Source organism: Lepisma saccharinum, chromosome 1 (genome assembly GCF_977018435.1).
Source record: "Lepisma saccharinum chromosome 1, izLepSacc3.1, whole genome shotgun sequence".
Lineage (NCBI taxonomy): Eukaryota > Metazoa > Arthropoda > Insecta > Zygentoma > Lepismatidae > Lepisma > Lepisma saccharinum.
Genome location: NC_139229.1, coordinates 140,358,580 through 140,385,069, shown reverse-complemented (window position 1 = coordinate 140,385,069; position 26,490 = coordinate 140,358,580). Strand labels below are relative to the sequence as shown.

Here is a 26,490-nt window from a genome sequence, read left to right as displayed (position 1 = left end):
TCAACACAGCGACACAGCCAGGAATCACTTTTGGAGGAGGGGGAAGCTTCCCGCTGCCAAATATTTTGTTCGTGATGCTTTGTATTTTTGCTTGAAATATATATATTTTTTTAATGAAGTTACATATTACACAGATATTAAAAAATACTGTTTTGGTGGAATTGTAAAAAGATAGTAAACACTCCTCTTTTGTATGCCGCGGTGGCTCAGTCGGTAACGCGTCTGACTACCATGCTAAAGGTCCCGGGTTCGATCCCCGGCCGGTTCAAATCCGGGAACTTTTCTAACGATGGAAGCGGCCCCGGCGCCTACCCAGCGTCGAATAACATGGGTACCTGGGGGAAACCCTGGGAGGTAAAGGCGGTCAGGGGCATGATGCTGATCACATCACCCCACTCACGACCGGATGAAGAAAGTGTGGGGTGTTACCCCCACACCCCCTATACGCCTCCCTTGCATGGTGCTATGCACAGGGGAGCATTTTACCTTTACCTTTTTTTACACTCCTCTTTTGGACTTTGAGGTGGATGTGCCCTAACCCCCAAGCCATCCCCTGGTTCTTCCAGGCCAAGATTCAATGTAAGAGTAGTCGCTCATATTAGCCTTCTAATACTGAGTGAGTAATATACTCAAGCAACAAACTTATCCTTCAGTAATGGGGTTTGAACCGGACATCTAGATTGTCGGTAGTAACCTATCACAAGGTAAATCTCAATCTGGTACGAAGAAATAACTGCGGACTCTAGTCTTGAGTGATAGATAATGAAGCTGCGAAGGAACTATTCACTGAAAATTTGTCACTCAATGAAATGCAGCTTGGAAGGACTAAGCCCCCCCCCCCAAATAAAAGAAGGTTGCCACAGGTTAGTAGACCTCAACATCATTATTCATAATTTAAACGCTGCCATTCTTTTTTCGATAGACCAGTGATCATATTTTCTTAAAATACTTTTTCATGAAACAAGAACCTTTTTATTAATAGACCATCAGTGCTCGAATTTGCATAATCATTCTCCTTCACCTACTGCATTATCTTAAAGTTGTTCCACACAAGGATCCTTCCTTCTATCCCCAACGCGAACAAGGAAATTTGCAGCTAGGAATTTTCCCTTCGAACACTGCAGATCAAAAAATCGTAACACACTGGAAAGTAAGAACTAGTTCGACAGAAATGTCCACAAAATGCCAAATTGTAAGAAAAATGAACTTACAAAATTACACAAAATAATGGTCACATTTAACTCATACACTGTATACCCTGTGTGGCAGAGGATGGGATAATGGTATTTGCAGCAAAGGGATAATTTAATATGGGTCCCACCTTTAACTGAGGTTTTCGGACCCTTTGAAGTAAAACGTAACAAGTGTAGACAATGTGGGAAATTCATTTCAGCTCTTATTTCAATATGAAAAGAATTGGGGCCCCCTTTAAAAAATTTGGTGGGAAGTTACATTTTAAATATCACGTATAAAACTAAAAGGTTACGAAATAACAATTTTGATGTTTATTGTAAAATAAGGATCGACTGGTTGAGCAACTGAATATTTCTACTGGATTCATAACTGTAGACAATTGACACGCTACACTATGTTTACGACAAACTGCATAGATACAAAGGTATGAGATGAGAGATATTTACCTATCGATGGACATCTGCGAGCAAGTAAGTTAATTCTGCATTTTGGAGGGGCAACCATATGACAAGTTACCAGGGCCCCTCTGGCTGAGAGAATACATCACTGCTTGTTATCGCAGACGTCGTATATGATGTTACCGGAAACCAGATTTCTGTTTCGTAAATCGATTTTTTATAAGCGACACTATCTGTGGAATTTCTGCGATTATATAAAAAATTCAAGAGCACATTGTGGGGTCCCTACACCCCCCCTCCCCACTGCATTGCGGGGGTTGCTGCTACACCACTGGAGCCACTACGTGCCACCACCGGATATTGAATCCGGGATCCCTTGATTACAAGGTGACGACGTCACCACTATGCCATCGGAGAGGCCCTGATAACACAAAGTGTGTAGCTTCTTGCACGAGAACAGTAACAACAGAATCCTGATTCCAAAGCGGAGAATTTATGTTTTAGGTATTTTACTACATAACCTATGTTAGTTGGCATTTTACTGTAACAAAATGAATGTAAAGACGGAAACAAAAACAAACATGCAGCTTCACAGTGCATAGGCTGGTGATCTCAAAGGACGATGTGTAAGTTTCCTTTCAACTAAGGAAAGGAAAACAGTTATTCTTCAGGTTTCCGGCACATATGTCAATGGCCAGTGGGCACGACCATTCCATTCTCCCCCTCCCTGCCAGATCGTAAAAGCAACGAGGTTGGGTTGCTGAAACTGGGTAACGATGGTAAGAATATGGGAGGGTTTGTGGTAGGCAAAAAGGAGAATTTCTTGAAAGCGACGTCAGCATCTCCCTTGTGTTCCCTCGGTTCTGTTGTTATAACGGAACTAACGACACCCTCGAAATTTTGATTTCTTTCAACATCCAGCCGAGGCTTAATGAGTAGTAACTACAGCCATCATTACAGCAGTTGTTCAAAGTGACGCCCCCTGCCTCCATACAGGCATGACAGCATCACAATAAGCTCTGTCACATCCGCTCTAATATCACAGGAGTGGTTCAGACCAGAACACAGGCTGCAAGGATTCTTGCCAAGAGTTCCTCTACATTACTCACAGGTGTCTCGTAGACAAGACTTTTGACATGACCCCACAAAAAAAAATCAAGTGGGATCAGATCAGGTGTATGGGCTGGCCAAGCGACAGGTCCGCCTCTCCCTATTCACCGCTGTGGGAAGGTCTGAGTCAGAATATCACGAGCAGCAGCTACAAAGTGGGCTGGGACCCCATCATGCTGAAACCACGTGTGTTGACGAACGAGAAGTGGGACATGTTCCAATAACGTGGGGAGGATGTCTCTCAGAAACACAGTGTACACTGGTCCAGTTAATCGTGGTGGTAAAAGATACAGACCTATTACATGTTCACCAACAATGACCACCCACATGTTTACACAAATCTGCCTTGATAGTCATTCACGATTGTGGCATGGTGATTTTCATCGGCCCATACATGGCTATTGCGACTTTTCAGCATCCTGTCTCTCGCAGGATTGGCCCGGGTGGGCCCAGCTCACTTTTCCCCATGCATGTTTTTTCAGAAAATGTTGTGAATTATTGCTTTAAATACTTGTGAGGTTCTACAATTGCAAAAATGTTTTGTAAAACTTGTACTGAAAAGATTTAGCAGAGCTTATAATATTAAAAATAATGATGCAGCCCAAGTCATAGTGGTTTTTTCACGGTATTTTCCTCAAATCATGCTAGAAATGGACTTCAATAGAAATAAAAAGAATATATTGTTGCGTTCACTGGTTTCATGAGCATTCTATGCAGGAATCGAACTCTTGAACGCTTAAGGGGGCCTCATGATAGAGCAAGGTACCTTAATGTTCCCCCTACAATCTACCCAACTTAGCCCAAGCAGAGAGTGGAAGGAATCAAGGGATGTCGAAGATACATCTCACTTCTCGGCTAGGCGACTAGTGTGCGGATGTCAGGTGACAGATCTCTGAGTCCTAGGTTCGCTGACCCACAGTCTTCAGTTTCTGTCGCAGGTCGATGATGTGTGGTTTCTAGCTACTGGCTGGTAGGTACGGCCGACACGCTTATTAGTAACGTAGTGGTTGCCATCAGCGAGACGGCGACTCAAGAGCTAAGAGTTCCTCTCGGACTAATGCTTCTGTGTTCACTCGCCACTGGCTACTCGTTACTCACTCGCTGATGAATGACTGAATGACCCCCGAATTCTGGAAGTTACCCCTTCTAACCTACCAAAGGGCGTTGGTTGCTAAGATGCTGACTCAGCCTTCCGGGTTCGTCACTTGTCGTCGTTTATTTTGGAGGATATATAAGGTATTCCATTAGGACAAAATCAGTCAAACAATGAAATATGGCAAACTTATAATTTGGCATTATTTATGCTTGAAATATCCAGAAAAATAATGGGAAAAAACAACTGTGGTAAACTGTAAACAAACTCTACTGAAGCAGATTAAAACATTGTGTTGCATTGTATTTTGGATTATTTAATGGTCTATGGCAGCTTGTATGGAAATGAAATAAATGATAAAAAAATGTGTTTGTAGCTGAAGCATATAATGGGTGGGCCAAGATAAACCGAACCCAACCAAGTAATGAACATATGAACTGCAAGGCTATTTTATTGTATATTTTCATACAATTAGATCACAGACAGAAGCCCACTCACATGTATTTCTCAGTCTCTACAGGTACTGCTGGAAATGTTGACCACCATGGTCCAACACAGAGTGGTCCGATGGATCACGTTCAGTGTGACTTGCTGTAACTCGTTCCGTTGGATGTCGGGGATGGCATTGCGTATGTTCTCTTTCAGTGCGTCAATAGTTCGTGGATTGTTGTGGTACACCTTGCAAATCAGGTTGCCTAACAAATAAAAATCACAACTAGAAAAATCAGGGGACCGTGGAGGCCATAGATCTTTCGAGACTGTTCTGTCAGGTGTGAAAACAGGATGCACTGCTTCCAAGGAGGCGTGTGATGTTGCGTCATCCTGCTGGAAATACGCGAAACGTCGTTCGTGTGGTGTCAATTGATGTGCGAAGGGCTCGAAAATGTCGGCAATGTAACATGCTGAGTTCATGGTGTCTTCGAAGAAAATTGGTCCAATGATTCTCGTTGGCGACACAGCGCACCACAACCCAATCTTTGCATCATGCAGCGGTAGCTCGAATACTTGTCGTGGGTTGTCGAAAGACCAATACCGCGTATTTTTCGAATTAACGTAGCCACTGAGGTGAAACCATGCCTCGTCCATCATGAAGCAGAGGTTTGGATCGAGAAAGCCACTTTTGATTTCTTGCAGTAGCAATGTTCAGTACTATACACGGCTAGCATGGTCTGCAGGTTTTAACTGTTGCAAAGCCATGATATTGTATGGCTCCAGGTTAAGGTCCTCCAGGATACGCCGGCATGTTGTTCGTGACACTCCCATCTGCTGTTGTAACAGCCGCCTCGTGGGCTTAGTGGAGCTCTGCAACATCCGTTGACGAATATCTTCCGGCTTCGCCTCGGTCCTTTTCAAACGTGGATATTCATGCTTCTTATTAACCACGGATCCTGTTGCCTCAAACTTCTTTATGAGTTTGTGTATGGATGACTTGGCGGGTGGTGTTCTGTTTAATTTGGCATGGAATTTTTCTTGTACTCCTTTCACTGATCTGCCCTGTGAGTAATATTCCTTTTCGATAAATATCTTGGCTTCTTTCGTCAGCTGCTTTGTTGTGTCTACACTGGTGATTTAGCTTTACCTCGATTGTTGCCTTCACATGTGTAGGTTTACCCCTCCCAATGCATTTCCCTCTCTCAGTTCACGATTAAGGCCAGGTCAATGTCAATGTGCTTCGTTCATGCTCCATACGTTGAAAATGAATTATTATTATTATTATTGCATGTTGCTACATCGAATATCTTCTCCCATGTCGGGTTTGGTTTATCTTGGCCCACCCAGTATAATCATTCCAAAATAGGCACAACACTGCATTCGCAAACTAATTTGTTTCATAAACTGAAGTTCAGAATGGAATGTCCATTAATGGGACTTACTAAAAATGTGCTGCATGTTGAAAAGCATACTATAACATGTTTAAATTGGAGTATCTTTGCAGGGAGAAGAAAGTAACAAACCTGATTGATAAAATTGAAAGTCTCACTGTAAAAAAGTTAGTTATTGCTTTATTTTCTGGGAAGAATGGTTCCCGCACTATTCAAGTTGATTTGTTATTTTACTGTGTTCATCATAACTACGAGGGCCACTATTTATATTTTGAGCCTTGGCAACACTGATTGAAATTAGGCACGATTTGACGTTTCCACGGAATAATCTGGCATTATTTACCATAACGTACTTCAAATGTTTTGTCAATAGCTTCATTTGTGTTGTTTATGTTTCCTTGGAGATTGCGTGACAAGAATAAAATGGAATTAACTCGTGAACATTTTCGTGCGATGATTTTTTACGATTTTCAACGTGGATTATCAAGAAAAGAGTGCATCGATCAACTTACTTCCACATTTGGGGATGAAGCCCCATCCTTTGCCACTGTGAAATGCTGGTATAACGAATTTAATCGTGGCCGCCATTCGCTCACCAACGAGATTCGCGAAGGTCGTCCAAAATCAGTTGTTGTTCAAGAAAACATTGATGCTGTGCAAAACCTAATATTGCAAGATCGTCATGTGACATACTGTGAGATTGAGGCAACCATAGGCATTAGTTCCACCAGCATATATAAAATATTACATGATCATTTAGCTGTGAGAAGGTATCTTCTCGTTGGATCCCACACAATTTGACAAAAACTCAAAAAGACGCTTGCATCAATTGGTGCAAACAAATGCTCAATAAATACAATCGTGGTGCTTCAAAAGACGTATATAAGATTGTAACAGGTGACGAATCATGGATATATATGCATATGAGCCGGAACGTAAACAGCAGTCGACTGTATGGGTATTTCAAGATGAACCCAATCCAACAAAAGTTGTTCGCACTCAAAGCACATCGAAACAAATGGTTGCCTGTTTTTTCGGGAAAACTGGTCATGTGGCACTTGTGCCTTTAGAGGAACGTTGAACGGTCAACTCTGAATGGTACACAACAATTTGTTTGCCAGAGGTCTTCGGTCAAATACGGAAAACAAACAAACGCCATCGGATCATTCTTCATCAAGACAATGCCAGCTGTCACACATCTCGTCTAACAACCGACTTTATGAACAGTCAAAAAATCGAATTGATTGGTCATCCGCCGTACAGTCCTGATTTGGCACCCAATCACTTCTTCTTGTTCCCGAATGTCAAGAATAAATTGCGTGGACAACGATTTTCGTCGGCGGAAGACGCCGTTGATACGTTCAAAAACCATATTATGGAGGTGTCTCAAGAAGATTGGAAAAACTGCTTTGACAAATGGTTCGAACGAATGCAAAAGTGTATTTACCATAAAGGAGAATACTTCGAAAAACAATAAAGCAGTTTTCAATGCCAAATTCCTGTTTTTTTCATTATTAGGCTCAAAATATAAATAGTGACCCTCGTACTACTCAAAATTGTGATACGTTCATAAATGATGTTGCATTCAAGCAGTGGCGGCATTTGGGTTCCAAATCTAAGGGGAGGGGGGGAAAGATGCCAAAACTGAAGGGGGGGCAAGGACAGTTAATTTTCCTTTATACATAAGGTTTAGCATAGTGTGGGGACAAAATTAGCAAAAAAGGGGGGCAACTGCTTGCCCCTCCCCCTAATTGCTGCCACTGTATCCAAGTATACACACACACGCATTTCTTATGTTTGATTGATTGATTTGGTTATTTTACTTCTCTTTTCTGCCTCATTTGGATGATCGCAAGAATGAGAATGAGTGATGATGTGATGAAATTGATAAAGGGACATAGAAATAATATCCATGCCCAGGCTGGGGGATTCGAACTTGGGACCTCTGGCATCATAGGCATTTATCTTGTTAAAATAAAATGTTATTAGTTCTCAACAATAGTAAGGTGCCAGTACGGAGTACCATTGTTGGCTTCCCCCCCTCCCCAAAACACTGGTTATAACATAGTTTGTACCACCCCACCCGAGGTAGTCTGCTGATTGTTGGAAGCACTAAAGTATGTGCGTCCTCAGAGAATGCACCCCTGAAAACATCACATAGCAACAGTAAGTATTACACCATCCAGGAAAAGTAGAATCAAACTGTTGGACAAATATTTTAGAACAGATCATGTTAACAGAAATGTTAAATTGTTTTTGATTCAGTCAACTATACCCTGTCTCAGTTATCTCTGGAGCAAGGCTGCAAATAGCATCAGAGAAGAGGAGGAAATTGAGTGGGCAGAGTGAAGAAGTACATGCTGTTGCAAAGGCTGGTAACTGCAGTCAATTACACCTTCTCCATGCAATCCAGTTCCCTCTAATGCGTTCATTGGTTGAGCAGTCTCACGTCATTACTTGCGCAGACACTTGTATTTGTTTCAATACAAATTGAATGTTACAATATATTACTACCAGTGGGGAAATGTATTTCATTTTTAAAATATACATTTATAAAAATAACCTTAAAAAAATATGAAAAACCCACATGCCAACCCTGGTCTCTCGTGAAACAGGCCTCATCAGTTAAAAGCACACAGGCATGGAGCTAGGGATCGACCCCACAGCGCTGCAGTAACCATTCACTAAACACGATGTAGGGTGTGAAATCAGATGGACCCAAGGCATGGACACGTTGTGGATGGTAAGGGTACAGCTGCTGCTCCCTCAGAACTTTCCAAACAGTACTATGGGCCATACCAATTTCACGTACCACAGCCTGTGTACTAATGCATGGTTGTCCTTCCACCTGATCCAGCACTACTTCTTCAAGGTCAGGTGTCCTTGCAGTTCTTTGTCCTTGCTCGTAGAATTGAGGTCCCACTTGGCCCGTTTCCTGTAATCATTGGAAAAGTCTGGAAAACATGGTGTGTGCTGGATGTCTGCACCCTGGATACGTGGTCTGATACAACCTTTCTGCTTCCCTCCAGTTCCCATTTGCTCGTCCATACACAAACACCATATCAGCCAGTTCCTCTAGCGTATACTCCATTGCACTGATTGGAGCCGCAAAACTCGTTCTTCTAGACTACACACGTCGAGTTTGATGTTACGTGTTCTCCAGGGCATGCGCAGTGGATTCTTTCCCCTGTCTTTTAAGATCCCCCTCTGCATTTTGCATGGTTGCCTGCCCTTCGAAGGTTTTGGCTTGGGCATTTCCGGACCAGAGTTCCCTACCTCATTTTGTTGTGTTTGTTCCCTTCCATAATCCCTGCAAGTCTGTACACGGTCACAGAAACACCATGTATATACTTTTATATATAAAAGGATGTATGTTTATTTCGTAACGAAAACTATTCCGTTCATCATAACTCAAATGTTAAATGCAATACTCTGAGCACTGACGGACACTGACCTTTTTTGCACAACTACTTAACACAGACTTCTCAGCACAACTCCTTAACACAGACTTTTTTTTATAACTTCTTGACACAGACTGAATTCAATGCCCGTCAAAATTCGCAATTTGAAAGGTTCACTTCCTATTGGCTGACGTAACAGAAGGAGGTAGGTGCAGGTAGAATGGAAAATTTTGAGACGTTGGGAGGACAAAGGGCTAGGGGTTTGGAAGAGAAAGTGGACAAATATAGCCATCTCCTTTTGCGGTCTCGCAAAAAGGGCAAGACAAATGACCTTAGCTTGGCTTCGCAGTGTGTTCGAATAACAAGAATGTAAAAGAATGATGATCATATAAATTGATAATTATGTGCACGTGTGGATGTACGGGTACACCATGGCTGTACGATCTAAGGCATCATACTTTGGGTTCTGGCCATAGAATGTACGCAAGCTCGAGGGAAATATAACAACTTTTCTGCTGGGAATTCGGCATGTGTATGGGACCAGTGGCCACCCACCATCCTGAGAAAATTGGGGAACTATGGTCACAGAAACCTACACCAATGACTGGGAGTTCGTCATGCTGACTACACATTACCCTGTAACTGGTTGAATGATCTCCCACTCCGGCTGGAGTGAGGCAAGCAGTTGGTATGTAGGCCTTGCCCCTCATGGGCTGTTGCGCCACAGATTAAGTTAAAAATTATTTGATAGGCGGCCATTGTATGATTATTTCTCTCGTAGCCGTATGACTAGAGAATCATTTTCTAAGCAGATAAGCATAAAAATTTAATTTTCACAATTGTTTCTTTACATTTAGCAATGGAAAGACATTATACTGGTACTTGCTTGAACTTACCTTTTGAGGAACAGACAAATTTATGTTCCGTGGCACCAAAATGTGCAGATTTGGCACTTTCACAATTTGAGAGTTGAGATGAGCTATCAGCGACATGGCTGCTTCTTCAAATTAAACAATCACTGTAAATGAAAGCAAAGTAAAAATTGATTCAGTTGACATTTTTGTTCAATTTCTATGAACTCTCCCATACTATTCATTACAGTAATCTACATCTTTCCCAAATACGACAATAAACTGCTTGCCTCGGGAATAGCAACGATAGTAAACAAATATTTCTAGGGTTATCCAATATTCATTAAAAACAAATATTTGCATAAATTTCCTAGTTATCTTTTATAAAGTTAAAATAATATCATAATATGCTGATAGAAAATAATTAAACAATTTATATAATTTAAAATATACCAGAGGCGAACCAGCCAAATGGGACGTCTCATGTTGTTGTTGTTTATCCACACTTCTATGTTAGGGAACCACTGATAATTACATGAAACTGACTTCATGATTTCATACTTTTGTAAGTGTTATTTTATTTGCAAATAGCAGAAGTTGAGGTTGCATGGCGATTTTATTTTTCACCCAAAGCACACAAATTGAACACACAGCAGTGGTCTCTGATATCTGTGCATCGTGAAAAAGTACAAAAAGACAAAGAACTGTTTATCAACAAAATGCTAGATGCTTATGGAAAGGATATAAGGTGAATCAGGTTTTTATTTAAATAGTCGGCTCAAGCCTGAACTTGGCACTAATGCCAAAGTAATTCCAATTCACTTTTAATTTTATGATTTATGTAACAGCAAAAATAACAAAGGTAAAATGTAAGTTCCTGGAAAGATATGAAATCTTACTCAGGCCTAAAGTCAGGAAACCTTTTCTGTAAGTCATCACTAGAAACACATTTGCATTTCGACATTGTTCATCAGATCGCTGATCAACATTTCTCCACAACCATGTAACAACTAAGAGTAGAGCAGTTAAAAATTACTGTTTATTTCTGAATTCTAATGTCATGAATTCCCAATCAAAGGAAGCCACGACACCTCGCATATACTTACGTACTGTCAGAAATTAGCGGCTGACCATGATAGATGTCGCAAATATTTGAAATCAAAACATCACATGGTGCGACGGCAACAGAAGAGACAATATATTGAAAAATATATATTTAATTGGATTTGATCGTAATTTTCTTTGTTGGAAGGAACATTTCTAGTCTTTGTGCTTGCAACTGAGTGTGTTGTATTACCTTACTTTGAAATTCAGCACAGAAACAATCTTAACAATTATTTACAAATATAAAATTCTTGTTATGAATCTTGAAGATGAAGCAGTTGTCTATACCCCAAAAAGGTACCATTTTTAAGACCCAAAAAAGGACATGTCAGGGTAAAAGAACGTCCAGTAATCCTACTGTGGTCATCTAACCCACCCTCGATTTCGCAATGACTACAACAGAGATAGAGCTACATGGTTGACTTTACCAAAGATGCCTATTGACTATTCTAAATAATAAGCCTTAGTGACAGCAAAAAAATTATTGAAAAATATTTTCCTCTGAAAAATACCTTGGTCTGTAATCTAAGAAAAACTAGATGAACTAAAGTTATTTAAAGTTTCGGTAACACTTTACTATACCGGAGACAGATTTCTTCAAATTTGCAGGAGAAAGTACTTACGCAAATCATTTTCTGTAGCGTTGTTGATGTTCGAGAATGTAGTTTTGATCCATTTTAATGTGAATGCATGTGGTTTTCTATGAAAATCTATTTCCGACATGCTATTGCTGCTGCTACAAGATGACATGTCGAGGATACGTCGTGAAGTTGTTGCCGGGTGTGGAAGATGCCGTGGAATTTGTAATTCTGATGTTGTCCGTATATGGTAAATTGAACGAAAGGAGTGCTAATGGAACCTAACCTAGTAGGCATACGTCGTCCCCGTGATGTTTCGTGGGGCTATCGTGAATTACTGGGCTAATGTCAATGGTTTTTGGGGCTACCCGTGGATGGTTTGTGGGAAATAAGGAACAACAGTAAGTACTCGTTAATGTAAGAAATAGACATTATTTTCGTTAGAAATTCATTATTTCACCTAAAGAAATGTTCCGCAATGCAGAATAGTATGTTATCAATGTAAAAAATTGCGAAATAAATCATTGATAGGTGTCTCCGGTATAGTAAAGTAGTACCAAAGTTTCGTCAATGAAGTTAAGAATACTACCTCTACATGCATTACCTGCAATAATTTCAGCCTAGTTAACTGGGGTAGCTACAAGAGAGAAAGTGTTATAAGATTTTCTCATTATTGGTGCAATATCAATCGTATCTACTAGCATTACTTCACCCAAATAACACAGAGCGGCACTATTATCTATTCGTCTGCAATTCCTAAATTACTATCTAGGAGTTTCAATGCACGTCTTACAATTTTTACTGTGGGTCATGTGAATATTGATCATTTATTTATGAAAATAACTTTCTTGTTGGTGAACTCGCGACAAATCGACTTGCATGTTTATTCGAAATTATTATTACTATGTGTAACTTACTTTCGGATCATAGAACGTCTATTTCTAGATAGAAATAAAAAAACACAGAAACTTGAATTACATTATCACTTACATTATTCCATGCACTGTTTCCTTTCAAAGTCACTTGAAATTAATATGCACATTCTACTTTGAAGGCCACTCCCGCCAAATTTATCATCTAATTATTAATACGAGTGTATTTTTATAATTTTAAATGAGCAGGAAAACACATGTAAATAACATAACACTTGTCATACTCTACATAAATATGTAACACCACTAAAAAAATTTAGATTCAATTTACAGGCAAGAAAGCATGCTTCGTCCGTGCACTGCACTACATAACAACCTAACATTCGGATTTCGATTCGAACTTACTTTCGCGCAGTACGTAAGGCAAATGTTTTAGGCAGAAAATCAAAAAAATGAAATTTAACGCTCTGATTTATTCTTTATGTCATGTATAAGTCCACATTATCCATTTTTAAATGTTATATATTGATTTAAATCAATTGTAGGCATTAAAACAATTGTTTTTTTAAAAAAACAATAGAAGTATGCAGCAGACGATTTATAGTTTCAGCATATAACACCAGATGGTACAAGTAATACACGTAAACAAGATGGGTTAAGTTACGGGTAGTTTGAGTGTTACTCATGTGGGTGTATGATTTTTTAGAAATTTTCGTTAATGTTTGAAGGGAATTAGTTTTCCGGTGGAAGGGTGATTGCACAATGGATGCACACTATTCACCTTCATATACTCTCCATAACCCGCGAATCACGGTGAATGATTTGCCAGATGAAGTTTTGGAGTATATCCTAAGTCTTATTTCACCATATGAAGACCTGCAGCAATGCATGTTAGTGTGTAGAAGATGGTGGCACACAGTTAAAGGTTTGTTATCAGAAATATAATAACAACGCAAACATCAATTTTCATACAGTGTTACATATCGGTTGCAGTAGGTGAAAGCCAAGTGATATTTATTGTATGCATTTGCTCTTGCCAGAAAATGTACAGATGTTTTAACTTTTGTGTAAGTTGATTCATTTTGTTTAAAAGGAAAAAGTAATCTGTGGTATCCCGTATTATATTTTTTCCACTAGTGATATTAAAAACTAACAGTAATGGCAGACAGCTCACCTTGTTGTGACTTATCTTTAAAAAGGATCTTGTATTAGTGTAAGATGTTTATTTCTATATATCTTAGATATTTGTGTTCCAGACACTTTTTTTTAAAAAAAAGAAAATATCTGTATGAATTCCAACAGCAACCAGTAATAATAGACATACAGTCCAGCCAGGGAAGACAAAACTAGCTGGAAAGGTAGAAGCACCAGCCAAACTCCAAACTACTTCATTAATAGAGATTAGTTTGTTTTTAATTTCATTCTGAACCCTTCCATAATTTGAAACACATCTCTACTTACTTCATTGATGTTTCTACAGCAAACAATTTTCATGGAACCCTTATCTTTCCAAAATGTCATTGTTGCCACAGACTTCCAGGTAACAGACCGGAAACGTGTGACTTTTTATATGGGTCAACATTAAGCCAAAAATTTCATAGAGAGGGGGATGCTATCATGGCGGCAAGCATAGCTTCATATTTCTACTTGTAACAACCATTTTGAAGATCGCGAGTCATTGCATCACACAATATCGTAATTTTAAGTTTACTAAGAAGTATGTAACTACATATTACACTCCACAAGTGAGTACAAATAATTTCTTCACTAAAATGAAAACTTAAGGATCTCTAATGTGCATCTCTGCCATATTTCTAGCCCCAGAACTATTCACGGCTTCAAACAAAAGCTCATAGTTTCCAGTCTAGAGGCGTGTGATTTGTGCAGACACCCCTATTTTGACACTGAACAAGTCCAGTTGGCGCATGCGCACTTCTTTCCATGGTTTCGGCTAAGACAGCCGGACTGTATTATATTGGCCATGCAAATTCAACATGTTTAAACACACTATTGTAAAAGACTGTTAATTTTGGAATTCTCAGTGCTTCACATTCATACTTGAATGACCATAAATCTTTCTAATCTTTACAATTTCACATTTAAATATATATTCCTGTGTGTCAGTGCCTGTGAATTCAATCAAGCCAATTTTGTTTTTAGGCATCACGTGGAAGTTATTCTCGCTCTAATGCAATCATTGGGGGTTCGACACAAATTGATGAATTGCTGTACACATTTGTGAATGTATGTAAAATGAATGAATTATTTTTGTTATTACAGGAGTTACACGTCACTTACAGAATAGCTTGCATAAGGCAGTTACAGAATTTAATGTAAGGTGGGAACACATATCTCCAGTTGAAATTACACCAACAATCACCAAGCGATATTCCCATTCGGCTTGCTGCTATGGTAAGTATCCAAAATTATCATGGAAAGAAAATATATGTCTAAATGCCAGTCATCTGCTACTGGGGCAGTCCACATGTAAGGAACATTGAATTATCTGAAAATTATTATTCTTTTTAATTGGATTGGATTGATTTGTTGTTTTAAGTCCACTTTAGGCACAGTAAGGCTAATCAGGACTGGACCTATAGTTTAAAGTGGGATCCGAACCACTATGTGCCTCCACCGGGAATCGAACCCGGGACCCCTTGATTACAAGGCAACGACGCTACCACTGCGCCATCGGTGAGGCCTATTGTTTTAATTGAATTAAGGTTGCATATATCACAAAAAAAAAAATTTGGTAACATTATCGTATGAGGGAAACGGATTCCTTCAAATGTACAGGAGAAAGTACTTCCGGAAATCATTTTCTTTAGCGTTGTGGAAGTTCCTGAATGTAGATTTGATCCATTTTAATGTGAATGCATGTTGTTTTCTGCAAAAATCTCTGTCCGACATGCTGTTTCTGCTCCCGCCATTTGCTTTCTGCATGAGAGTGCAATGTTCCATGTGTTAAGATGATGAAACCCCGTAGCCAGTGTTTCAGCCTCGACGTGTTTTCACTAGAACATGACGTGTTGAGTATTTTTAATTATTTTTTTAACTATGCTTGCCTAACCTAACCTTAAGGAAAATGGTTTTTGGGGCTAACGTGAATGTTTTTTGGGGCTAACGTCAATGATTTTTGGGGCTAACGTCAATGGCTTTTGGGGCTAACGTCAATGGTTTGTGAGGCTAATGTCAATGGTTTGTGAGGCTAACGTCAATGGTTTGCGACGTATTAGCATAATTTCAAATCCGGGCACGAAAGTAGATATTTTCCGGTGAACGAGGTTGCAACACTGCATAAATCGACAAAAAACTCTCAGAACGCTCCCTAAACCAGTATGCTATCACGGCCATAATGTGTTACAGATTCGAAACAACAAGTAACAGTAAGTACTCGTAAATAGAAGAAATAGACATTATCTTAGTTAGAAATGCATTATTTCACCTTAAGAAATGTTCCACATTCGAAAATAATACGTTAGCAATGTAAAGAAGTCGGAAATATATGATTCGTAGATGTTTCCCTCATACGATAATAGTACCAAATATTTTTAGCATCTGTAGCCTATATGCTTCACAGACAAACAAAGTCAAACTTTGCTACATTAGTGCTTTTCATGCATTCATCGTGTCATAATGCTCAAGTATTTTTCATTTGTTAGCTTACACCACAAAGTACTTCTAATTCTATGGAAACAGTTCATTGTGAAAATTTTAATCCAATCTCAAGTCTAGAACCTTAAATTTTGTGTAAAATATCTAACACGTAATGCTGGGAGTGCCCCTACTACACTTACTTCCTATCCATTGATATTTACATTATAGATGTAAATATGTACTAGAAGAAAGACCTTTCCATAAAGAAAAAAAATGTGTTCTGACATGGTTTCGAATAGTATAAACCATGGAGGTTGGCAATTCAGCTAAATACTTAAAAGCCTGTTTGAACTGCAATAATTGTTGTAAACAAGTTGCAGAATGCAACTATAAATTTTACTTTTGCATCTTCACATCTTTTTACTGGAGAATCTGCATTTATTGTAGACATAGTTAAGAGAGTAAAATGATACTTTTGCCAAGGTCTGTTGTTCCCAATCATATTTGTCAAATAAAGAGGCCTCACTTTTATCCTACTTGAAACCTAAAAACACAGGGGAATTTCATAAAATAATGCATTTCAGATAAATGCATTAAAACTGGCTTTAAGAAATAATTTTCTTTGAATCTCATTTCTAACTTAGAAACTCCTGAATCTCATTTTGAACTTAATCGTATAATCAAAATTTCGATTATATTAGCGTGAAATCTCAGGGTTTCCCTGACTTTTCTGGCTCTTTTACTCTCCTGACAAGTCTACAAAATTTAAAATACCCATAAACATAGGCATCCACACCCTCTGATTATGGGTGGGGGCAACAGTCTTCATGAAAATCCAGCTGGGAAAAGAAAAACTACATTCTATCTCATTGTTTTACAAAAGTTTCATGCATATAAATCAGGGACATATCTAGGGTGGGTCAACCCCATGGAAATCCCATTCTTTCATATATTTAGTGTAATTTTAGACATCATTACATGCATGTCACATCTCTGATGAGAAAATGGAACTTGTATGTACTCCAAGCAAAAGAAAACTGAACCCAGACAAAGTTCACGGCTATTCTTAAACTAAAACTTTCACTACACACATGCTTGCAAATTGAATGAACATATATTTACATGTAAACATGTTCTCATACGGCAAATTCAAAGTAACTACACATAGTTTATTAATTTACAATGTATGAGCAATTTATTCTGCAACCAGATAAAAGTGACAATACTAATGAAGAAAGTACGCGAGTGGCAAGCAAAATAAAACATTTCCATGGTTGTTCTGGGATGGAACCGTGTATTTTCACTTTGTGCATACAACCTACTTTTGCTTCTGACACTACATTCATAACATTAGTTGCGTTAACAACAAATGTATGAGAAGGATATGTACTACATGGTCTTGTTGTAATGAAAGATGTTTTATGATAAAAATACCGTTTCATGTACAGGCTGTAATTTTATTCTTGTATGAACAGTAATCAAAAAGCATCACAGACGATGCTACACTTTTACGTGATTTTTTTTAATATTTTTCAGAAAATTCAATGTATGTGTTTGGTGGTTGCACATCCACAAGCACAACATTCAATGATCTTTGGAAACTGGATCTTACTTCAAGACAATGGATGAGGCCACTTACAATGGGAACCTACCCATCCCCAAAAGCATGTGCTTCTCTTGTGTGCTACAAAGATGATCTGTACCTGTTTGGAGGCTGGACTCATCCATCACCTTACCCATTGCATCAAGTATATGATTTTCAACTATTTTTTTAAAAATATATGAAAATACATGGTCCAAGAATTTTAAGTCCTGAGTAAGGGATTATCCTAACCTGAATCGCTAATTCCTGAGCCACGGAGGTTGTTACATTTTCCTGCAGGTTAATAATTTGTACAGTAAGGATAGAAAGGAATGCTTGGATTGTGGTAGAAGCATCAAGTGATAACACTACTGTGCAGTCCCCCCTCACAGTTTTTTTTTCTAACCTGTATACTTTGCTGAAATTGGTTTGATGGCTAATCTTACTGTTTTTATTCTAACACGCTTGAAAAAAAAATTAATGTCAGTTATTAGCTAAATTTGCACACACACACAGAGAGAGAGAGAGAGAGATACATATATAGAAAATTATACAGTGGAATCCTTATTTTACATTTTCTTGCTTTATAAATTCAACTTTTCAGTTTCCAAAGATGCAAAACATTACAAAATTTTCCTAGATTGTGCATTTTCCCCCCACATCGTAAGTGTATTAGCCACAGACCCTTGAAAATCCGATAATTGAGAGGGCTGTGTTTTTCAAGGACCTCTGATTGATTGAGTTTGTGTTTTAAGTCCACTTTATGCACTGTAAGGCTAATCGGGACTGGACCTACAGTTTAAAGTGGAATCCGAACCACTTGTGCCTCCATCGGGTATCGAACCTGGGACCCCTTGATTACAAGGCGAGGACACTAGCACTGCGCCATCGGGGAGGCCCTCAAGGACCTCTGAATAATGAACGAAAATACAATGTAACCCTAATTTTACATTCCTGGATTTTACATTTTCTTGCATTAAACATTTAATATTGATAGCAAAATGTTATAAAAATTTTTCTCAAAGATTTTCCCACACTTTAAGTTTTTTCAGCTTAGTCCCCTGAAAAATGTAAAATCAAGGTTCCACTGTACACTAATATAATAGTATTGTCACCAGTATATTGGAAACTGATAGAGAAATTCATGTTTCAGGGAATGAAAACCATGGTATCGAATTAATACACTGGAATAAAGTACTTATTCACAAACTGATTTATCGAAGTTACCAAGTAGATGCTGGCAATAGCTGCCAAAATTAGTAAAACTTTGATTTATCAGTTTCGCAGATATAAGCAGCGGCGGCTCAAGCGGGAGAGCCGCCGTGCCATGGCACTACCCTCAGAAGAAATGCATACGTAGCCCAAGTATTGTTAAATTAATACAATGATAGTTTACAGACTAGGAGATTCGAATCTTGCAATCAGTCAAGCTGACGTGACGACCGCCCCAACCACAGGCTAGATATGAACCGCCCCAACCTCCTCACTGCATCGCCAGCTGTTTCGTACCCTCGGCGAGGCAGCGGTCTGCGCCACCCAAGAGCTGGCCTAACCAAGTTGAAACACGTGCAGAGGGTTGGAGAAGTCTCAGCGAGTAACATTGCCACCATGAGCCGGGAAGAAGGTGGCAGGAGGTGGGGTTAGCCCATAAGACACCAGCCGTGCCTGTTTTCGCTTGGCACAGCGAGGGAATTCGCAGTGTTGACACAGTTGCCATCTTCAGAGATAAGTTGCTAAATACGATGGATTTGTAAGACCCGTTGGGGAAGTAATTCGTGAAAAAGGTACTAGCTACTTTTCTGCCAACTTTTGGAGAAACTAACCTAGTATTCTTCCATTTTGATAATAGATAGATGCACCTAGAGGGCCATCCAGACTTTTTAAAAATATAAAAGTAAAAATCTTATGGTGATGCGAGTTTTCTTTGGCATTTTGACAATTTTTTTTTACATCAAATGTCTAGAATAGTTTCAACATCCAGTTGGAATACGTGCGCATGGGGGAGGAGAAGGTGAGAAGATTTGTTTTCCCTTCCTCTTGTAATTGTGTTTTTAGTGAAGTGTCCTGTAGTGTATACGGATAGGTTAGTGAGTGAAGATGAATCGTATTAGTGTTTTATTACTTAAACACACACTGTTTTCCACGTTACCAAACGAGGATAAGCATCTTGGCCAGCGGGGCAACCTCAAGGGGGGGGGGGCATTGCCAAGGTTTTTTGTTTTTTTCAATTTCTTGATCACGTTGGCACTACTCATCATACTTGCCGCCGGCCGCCACTGGATATATGTACTTAATTCCAGTATGCTAATAAATTAATATACACCAAAACTTGTAGATTGGTAAATTACCACATAATAGCTGAATGAAACAGCTTCTCTCTCTCTCTTGACCACACTATTTGCCTGAGAGAAGTGACAATTTGTATCATAGCCTCTTCACATGTCTAATATTTGCTGGTCTTGAAGACTTGCCACATGCAAACCAAATCCTGATTTCTGACAAACACTTATAAACTACACATTGAAGATATATGACCAAATTTGTATAAGTTGTAAAAGAAAGAAAAAAGAAATAACATATTTTCTCACATTTTGAATTCAGGCATGGAGACTATTCAACGAACTTCATGTTTACAACATAGTGTCCAATCGCTGGACTTGCATTAATACAAGAACAACACCACCTCCTGTAGCTGGGCATTCTGCAACGATTCATGGGGAATGGATGGTTGTGTTTGGAGGCTTGCAGAAACAAGGATCCTTGGGGCAGTATGGAAGGTAATGAGTTAATCTTGTTAATTGGTAAGGTTTTACCCTAAATAATAATGATGATGAATTAAGACTTTTGGGTGCATCATATAGCCATTTTGCAACCTTCAGTGTATACAGGGGTAAAGCCCGATACCTAAAATTCTTACCTCAGCTAAAAATGGGTTGTAAAAAGCCCCTTGAAAAATGTTAATAGTGCAGATTGTAAAGGGACCTGCACAGGATATACACAACACATTAAAAAGGTAAAGAAACACTAAAAGACTTACTCAGAGAGAGTGGATCTATTTGATCATCCTAGAAATTGATGCCATAAAAAATCTGAAATGATTCTTAAAAATGACCTGTGAAGTTATTTTACATATTAAAATATAAATTTGAATTTCTCATATCTTCATTTTTTGTGCTTTTTTCTTGAAATTAATGAAACATATAGACCTATTATGACTTGATAGCTTGATCTATGCTAAATAGAGAGAATAATGATTCGTAACTATTCTTAGTTTCAGAGATATTACATTTTTTTTGAGAGCAGTACATTTTTCTAAATTTCATGCTGAAAACAGCTTCAGTATCTGAGAGTTAATGTAAAAATGTACATTTTGCTAATATTTATATTATGTAGTATCAGTGAATAAATGTAAATTGTTATTTCTTGACGACAGTATATACTATTGGCTTACCCCAGCTCAAAAGATTAAATAGGGACCTGTAAAAAATAGAATACCAACTTACAAACTCTTAGATGAAAGAGATACCATTGATATTAGCATATTAGGAAGCGTACTACTGTTTATTATATGTAAATAAATGCTCTTTATCATTATTTTATTCTTTCTCAAGCTCAAATGATGTGTGGTGCTTTAACCTGGAGAATTATACATGGGTTAAACAGATGACCACTGACCATAAACCACATTCACGGTACGGACAGTCTCAGATAACTCTTGATGATAAACATGCTCTTGTCATAGGTAAGTAGTTTTATTCCAGTTTTACTAGTGTTTCAATATTATTGCTTTAATACCATGTCAATAATTTTAATGAATTAATCATTGAAGACTAAAAGTAAAACAATCTTGTGTGGCCATGGCCATTTACCTTAACTGTTGTTATCTTGGTACTAGAGTTGGAAAGATAAGGAATTGCATATCTATATTATCTTACTGCAATTAAATTGACCCATCTGTCAGAGTGAGTCAAGCTGGCTAAGAACCTTTTGTTAAATCATGGTATAAATACAACTAAATTGTCGTGTGTTTAAAAGATCGACAGAAAAATGTGAAATGGTAAAAAATAATGGCCATTCAGAAATCATCCCAGAACAACCAGAGCAGCATTCAGAAATAGTGTCAAAAGTATATTTCTTCTTCTTCTGCAACAGTCCACATGAAATTTGCCCTTGTTTCTGAAAGATAATTTTAAAACTTAACTAAATGAAAACTCTATTTCAAAATGTAGGAGCATTGTTCAGCATAGGCAGAATTCTACATATCACATGGTTATCAATTTTGTAAAATCTGTTTCAGGTGGCTGTGGAGGTCCTAATATGGTATTTAGTGATGTGTGGCTGCTTATAATGTCAGATCCTATCTGGACATGGAAAGAAATTACTGTGAAAAACACAGAGTGGTCAGCAGCTCATATGTGGTGCCATCCTGCATGCAAGGTATATGTACAAAATTTGGAAATATTTTTCAGAAAAAATGAAATATTATTATTTAGTCACTCGATATGAATTTATACACATGACATACATAGGGTGAATATGTTATGCTTCATGATAAATGTGTGGTAGGAATCAAATGATGAGTAGATGTGACTTTGTGTGCACTAAAAACTGGAAGTGAACACGATCTTGTTATTAATTCTCTTAGTTGCATGAGGTAAATTATGCAAAATAACCATTTATAGGTACAGTTTTGTTCCTTTGCTATTTGCTGATAATACTTGTAAGTACTTTTCCATTCAGTGTTTTCAAGTATATTTGGAACAATCAGGTAATCAAGTAGCTACTAGAGCTGCAGATTTGGAGCACTATTCCAGACATTTTGCTCAATCTCCATCACCTAAAAACATAAGCAACATTAATATTCAGAAAATGAATACTAAATACGTTCTATCTATGCTAACATGCTTATTGTTCTTAGGAGTAATGGATAATGTTATGTTTTAAGGTGGGTGATCGCGTAGTGGTCCTAAGCAGGAATCCTGTTTCAACTGCACCAGCGCTGCCATATTCAGCTCAGTGGAACACACCTTCCCAGTTGCGTGTTTCTGCATCAAGTCTGTGGGTGCCACCTCGTGAAGATGAAGTTGCCCCTGTGCCAAGGAGGTTAGTAATACAGTATAGTAGAAATTAATATTGACATACAAATGTACTTCGGTGCTATTCGACCTTAGCATTTACAGCATTGTCAGGACTGTAGGTTATTTTCAACCAATAAAGATTTTTCCGGATAGAATTGGCAGCCCTATTCATCAAACCATCTTCTGTTTCTTCTGCACGATAAATGTCACAACAGACAGAGCCTCCTGCCTCGCTTACTTCTTCCTTTCCATCCCTCTTTCGGCCTTTTGCTCTGCAGTCCATATGATGATCTTCCACGAGTAGCAGGTTGACCAGGCCTGATTTGAATGGTGTACTAAATAAGAAAGGAATAGTGCATTTTGGCACATTGACATGTACATTCAAAAAGCACAATTTTCTACTTTAATTGTCACATCAGTGAGTTGAAGAATCTGCATCAAAATTCAAGTAATAGTGAACTGTTTTCAGTTTCCTCGATTATATGGATTAGTTGCTTTTCAGGAACAAGGTATCTGTACTGTTTTATGTATTCTCCAAATCACTAAATAGTAAAATTCTTCCCATATCAACATTAACCTGTTTTCAATTTCACATCCACTAGCAATATTTATAACTTCTCTTGTTAATTCTTTACATACAATCTACTGAGTTATAACTAGGGAGACAAATTTGTGGTAAATAAAATGTTAGATCAGCGGTATATACCAGCGGTGGGAAAAAAAAATGGCACACGCTTTTTCATCATGAGAGGAAACAACATACAAAAGAGCTATAAATCGATAAACTACTTCATTTTTATATACTGTACACATACACAAGTACTTAGCTGTCCAACCAAAAAGAAAACATCAACACAAAATCACTTCATTTTTAAATTGCATATTTGGGGGAAGAAAGGAATGCAGCTTGACAGGGAGCGAAGTTTTCGAACTGAGATTATGTGCATGGAAAATCCCAATTTGCAGCATCTTCCTGATGTGATCGAAGATAAAACGTTCTTCAGCTGCAAGTGGTAGGAAACTTTAGACAAACGTTTCGTTACAAATCGACAGTTTGCGCGCACAACCTCGATTGCCGGTTTTTGCATGTTTTCTACTTAATTTGATGGTATTTTACGGTTATTTCGCGAAAAAGCGTTCATGTCATAGAAAAGCACACATTTTGCATTACTTCGTGAATAAAACTCATCCATATTTCATCATTGGGGGGTGTAGTTATATGCAGAATGTTCAAAATTGAATCTTTTTTTCACCTTTCACGCATCGCGAAAATTCAATGTCCCTAGTTATAACTAAGTCCAAAATCAGTCTGTGCATCATACCATAGTTATTGTAGGTGCTTTCATTTTTATGCTTCAAAGAAGATAATCAGTTACATAAGCGAACATTATTACTTAATGTAAAGTTATCAGAAAATTAATGATTAATTCTCTTTATTTTGAAGGGCAAGTGATGCCGAGCCAAGACGCGTTGACCGTGATAGAAATGTAAATGGTCGCCGAGGTTCTCTCTCTGCCAGAAACCAAGCTCTACTTGGCAACTCAAGCTCCAGCAGTGATGATAGCGAAACAGAAGGTTCACGAATGCCACCTGCAGCAGCTCATTCCAGTGCCAGTCCAAATTTCCAGTTTGCTCAACCTAGCACCAGCAGTGATGCTGGTTCAAGTGCTTTCAGTGACTCGCCTCACCCAATAGCAGCAAGCAAGCAAAGTGGCACCCCTTTTAAGAACACTCCCCATCCTTCCATACGGCCAAACTCTATGAAAAATAGGCAGAAACAGTTAGAATCTCTGCGTCGGATGGAAGAAAGAATCCGCAGCCTTGCAAGAAATCCAATTGGAAGGCCAGAAAGCCTCAGAGCCAGCGACAGGTTGCCGTCAGCACAGAATGCAAATACAAGATTGGTTTTCTCTATAAAAAATGCAATGGCTATGTATGTTTTGGACATAAGTACAGTTCTCACCGAAGGTTACGTATCGTGGCTACCCTTGAAGAGCAGCATTTTCACAGAAGGCCCAGAAGAAACAATACTCTACACACTTGTTCCTGGAAAAGGAGAACTGATCATGTTTGGTGGCATACAGAAGGATGCGACTTCCATTAGTTCTCTCCATACGTCATTGAACATTACAAATACAGTCTCAAACTCCCTGCATTTCATCTCCGCACCAAGAGGCGTTATATGATATTTCTGCAGCATGTTCTTTGCATGTCATGGTATGACAAACATGATAACTTTATTTTCAGTTCAAGAAAAGCATTTGTGTCCTGAAGGAAATTTTTAATATTCTTTATTAAAATCATTCAAGATTCTCTTGAAGTTATCTTCAGCTAGTCCTTATTTTTGTCTGCAGCAAGTTTGCAGTTTATCCCTCCACATTGTACTTATCCAGCATAGTTTGTTCTCATTATTTTTATGCTTCAGTGCTTGTGCCAGATTATTTTCAAATATCACACTTGCTAAAAGTGTTGGTTCACATATTAGTTTTTAAAAACTAAAAAAACAAAACAACTTAAAATGCATTAATTCAACTTTCATAATTTTATATTGAAAGAAATTTTAGTTTCATGTTTTATAAAGCAATAGCTTTGTGGCTTTATGTACCAGTTAAAAATAAATATATATCTGTACACAGTTTCTTTAAGTATTGTTTGCATGTTATAATTTACGCCGCAAAATGACTTCGGACCTCATAACAAAAACACAAAAAATACAGAAAATTCATGTGAAAAGCTATTATTAAGCTATTAGATACTGCAAAAAATGCATACATTAATACGGAGTTATGTTGCCATTACTTTTGAGAACCATTTGGATGCACTTGGGAAGTAATTTAAGTCCATGTCAACGCACCACATTTTCTTCAGTTCTGTTTGGAGGGTCTGTAGGTTCTGAATCATCATCTTTCCCAGGAATTGCTTCATACGATGCCAACAATTTTCAATTGGGTTGAGATCGGGGCTATTCCCAGGCCACTCTAACATTTTTATCTGTTGTTCCTCAAGCCATTTCCTAATCTTCTTAGCCATGTGGCAAGGACCATTGCATATCCACTAAATGGTCCTTAAGAACATTGATATATCGGTCTGCATTCATCATCACATTTTGCGGTAAGAAATATAAACCTGCCGTACCCTTCTCACCTGAAAAACACCCCCACACCATTACAGACTGGAAGATCTAATGGTCGGAACCGTATACTTTGGGTCGTTGGTTTTTCTTTATTTCTCTCATTACGAGAGCGTCTGTAGATTTGGTTGTTTTTCTTTGCCTCCCACCACCGAATTTGTGCTTTGGAATGGCAGTCCTCTGGCGGCTGCCAGTACCTTCATTATGGTTCATTTTGCATGATCTGTTTGTTTGCATATCATCTTAATCGGGACGTTTTCACTTCGCCATGCAATAATGCTGACTTTTTTCCACACTACTACAGAACTTTCCCTGCATATCACAAATACACCTGTACAGTAGTCAAATATCCAACATAAATACAGTACGAAAATATCCAACACAAAGTGCACCACACGAAAACAGCAATTTATCACACACACTACAGCAGAAAGTCACCTTTCCTGTGTCAACTAACAATACGAAATGAAATGAACTCGCTTATCAGCAGTAATACACTGTTGCCAGATACGTTCATGCAGAAACAGTTCCGTGTTCGAAAGAAAACAACACTAGATACAAGGCTACAAAGTGATAGACCACTTACTATGGCAGATTTCACATGAGGTCCGAAGTCATTTTGCAGCGGATGTAATATCCATTGAACTATGGCCGAGAACTACAAAATTGTACCTGCACT

At 38.4% G+C, this 26,490-nt stretch overlaps 2 protein-coding genes across 6 annotated transcripts in view; one reads left to right on the top strand and one right to left on the bottom strand.

The window, feature by feature from the left end:
- Positions 1-12,969, bottom strand: part of Miga (mitoguardin) — a 563,944-nt gene extending 550,975 nt beyond the window's left edge. For 3 of the 5 annotated variants that reach the window (XM_083139469.1, XM_083139489.1, XM_083139493.1), the window contains exons 1-2: positions 12,543-12,811; positions 9,916-10,037 (exon numbers count right to left, since the gene is read on the bottom strand). In XM_083139469.1, coding sequence (XP_082995595.1) covers positions 9,916-10,011 — 96 coding nt within the window. In that variant the 5' untranslated portion in view covers positions 10,012-10,037; positions 12,543-12,811. The other 2 variants (XM_083139480.1, XM_083139484.1) reach the window with 2 other exon arrangements.
- A 95-nt stretch (positions 12,970-13,064) lies between these two features.
- On the top strand, positions 13,065-25,400 carry Fbxo42 (F-box protein 42). Its single transcript, XM_083139446.1, has 8 exons — positions 13,065-13,349; positions 14,705-14,836; positions 17,558-17,769; positions 20,205-20,380; positions 21,215-21,345; positions 21,901-22,040; positions 22,549-22,706; positions 24,126-25,400. Exons 1-8 carry the CDS (start codon positions 13,187-13,189, stop codon positions 24,865-24,867), a joined length of 1,854 nt encoding a protein of 617 aa, XP_082995572.1. The 5' UTR covers positions 13,065-13,186; the 3' UTR covers positions 24,868-25,400.
- Positions 25,401-26,490: the final 1,090 nt, after the last annotated feature.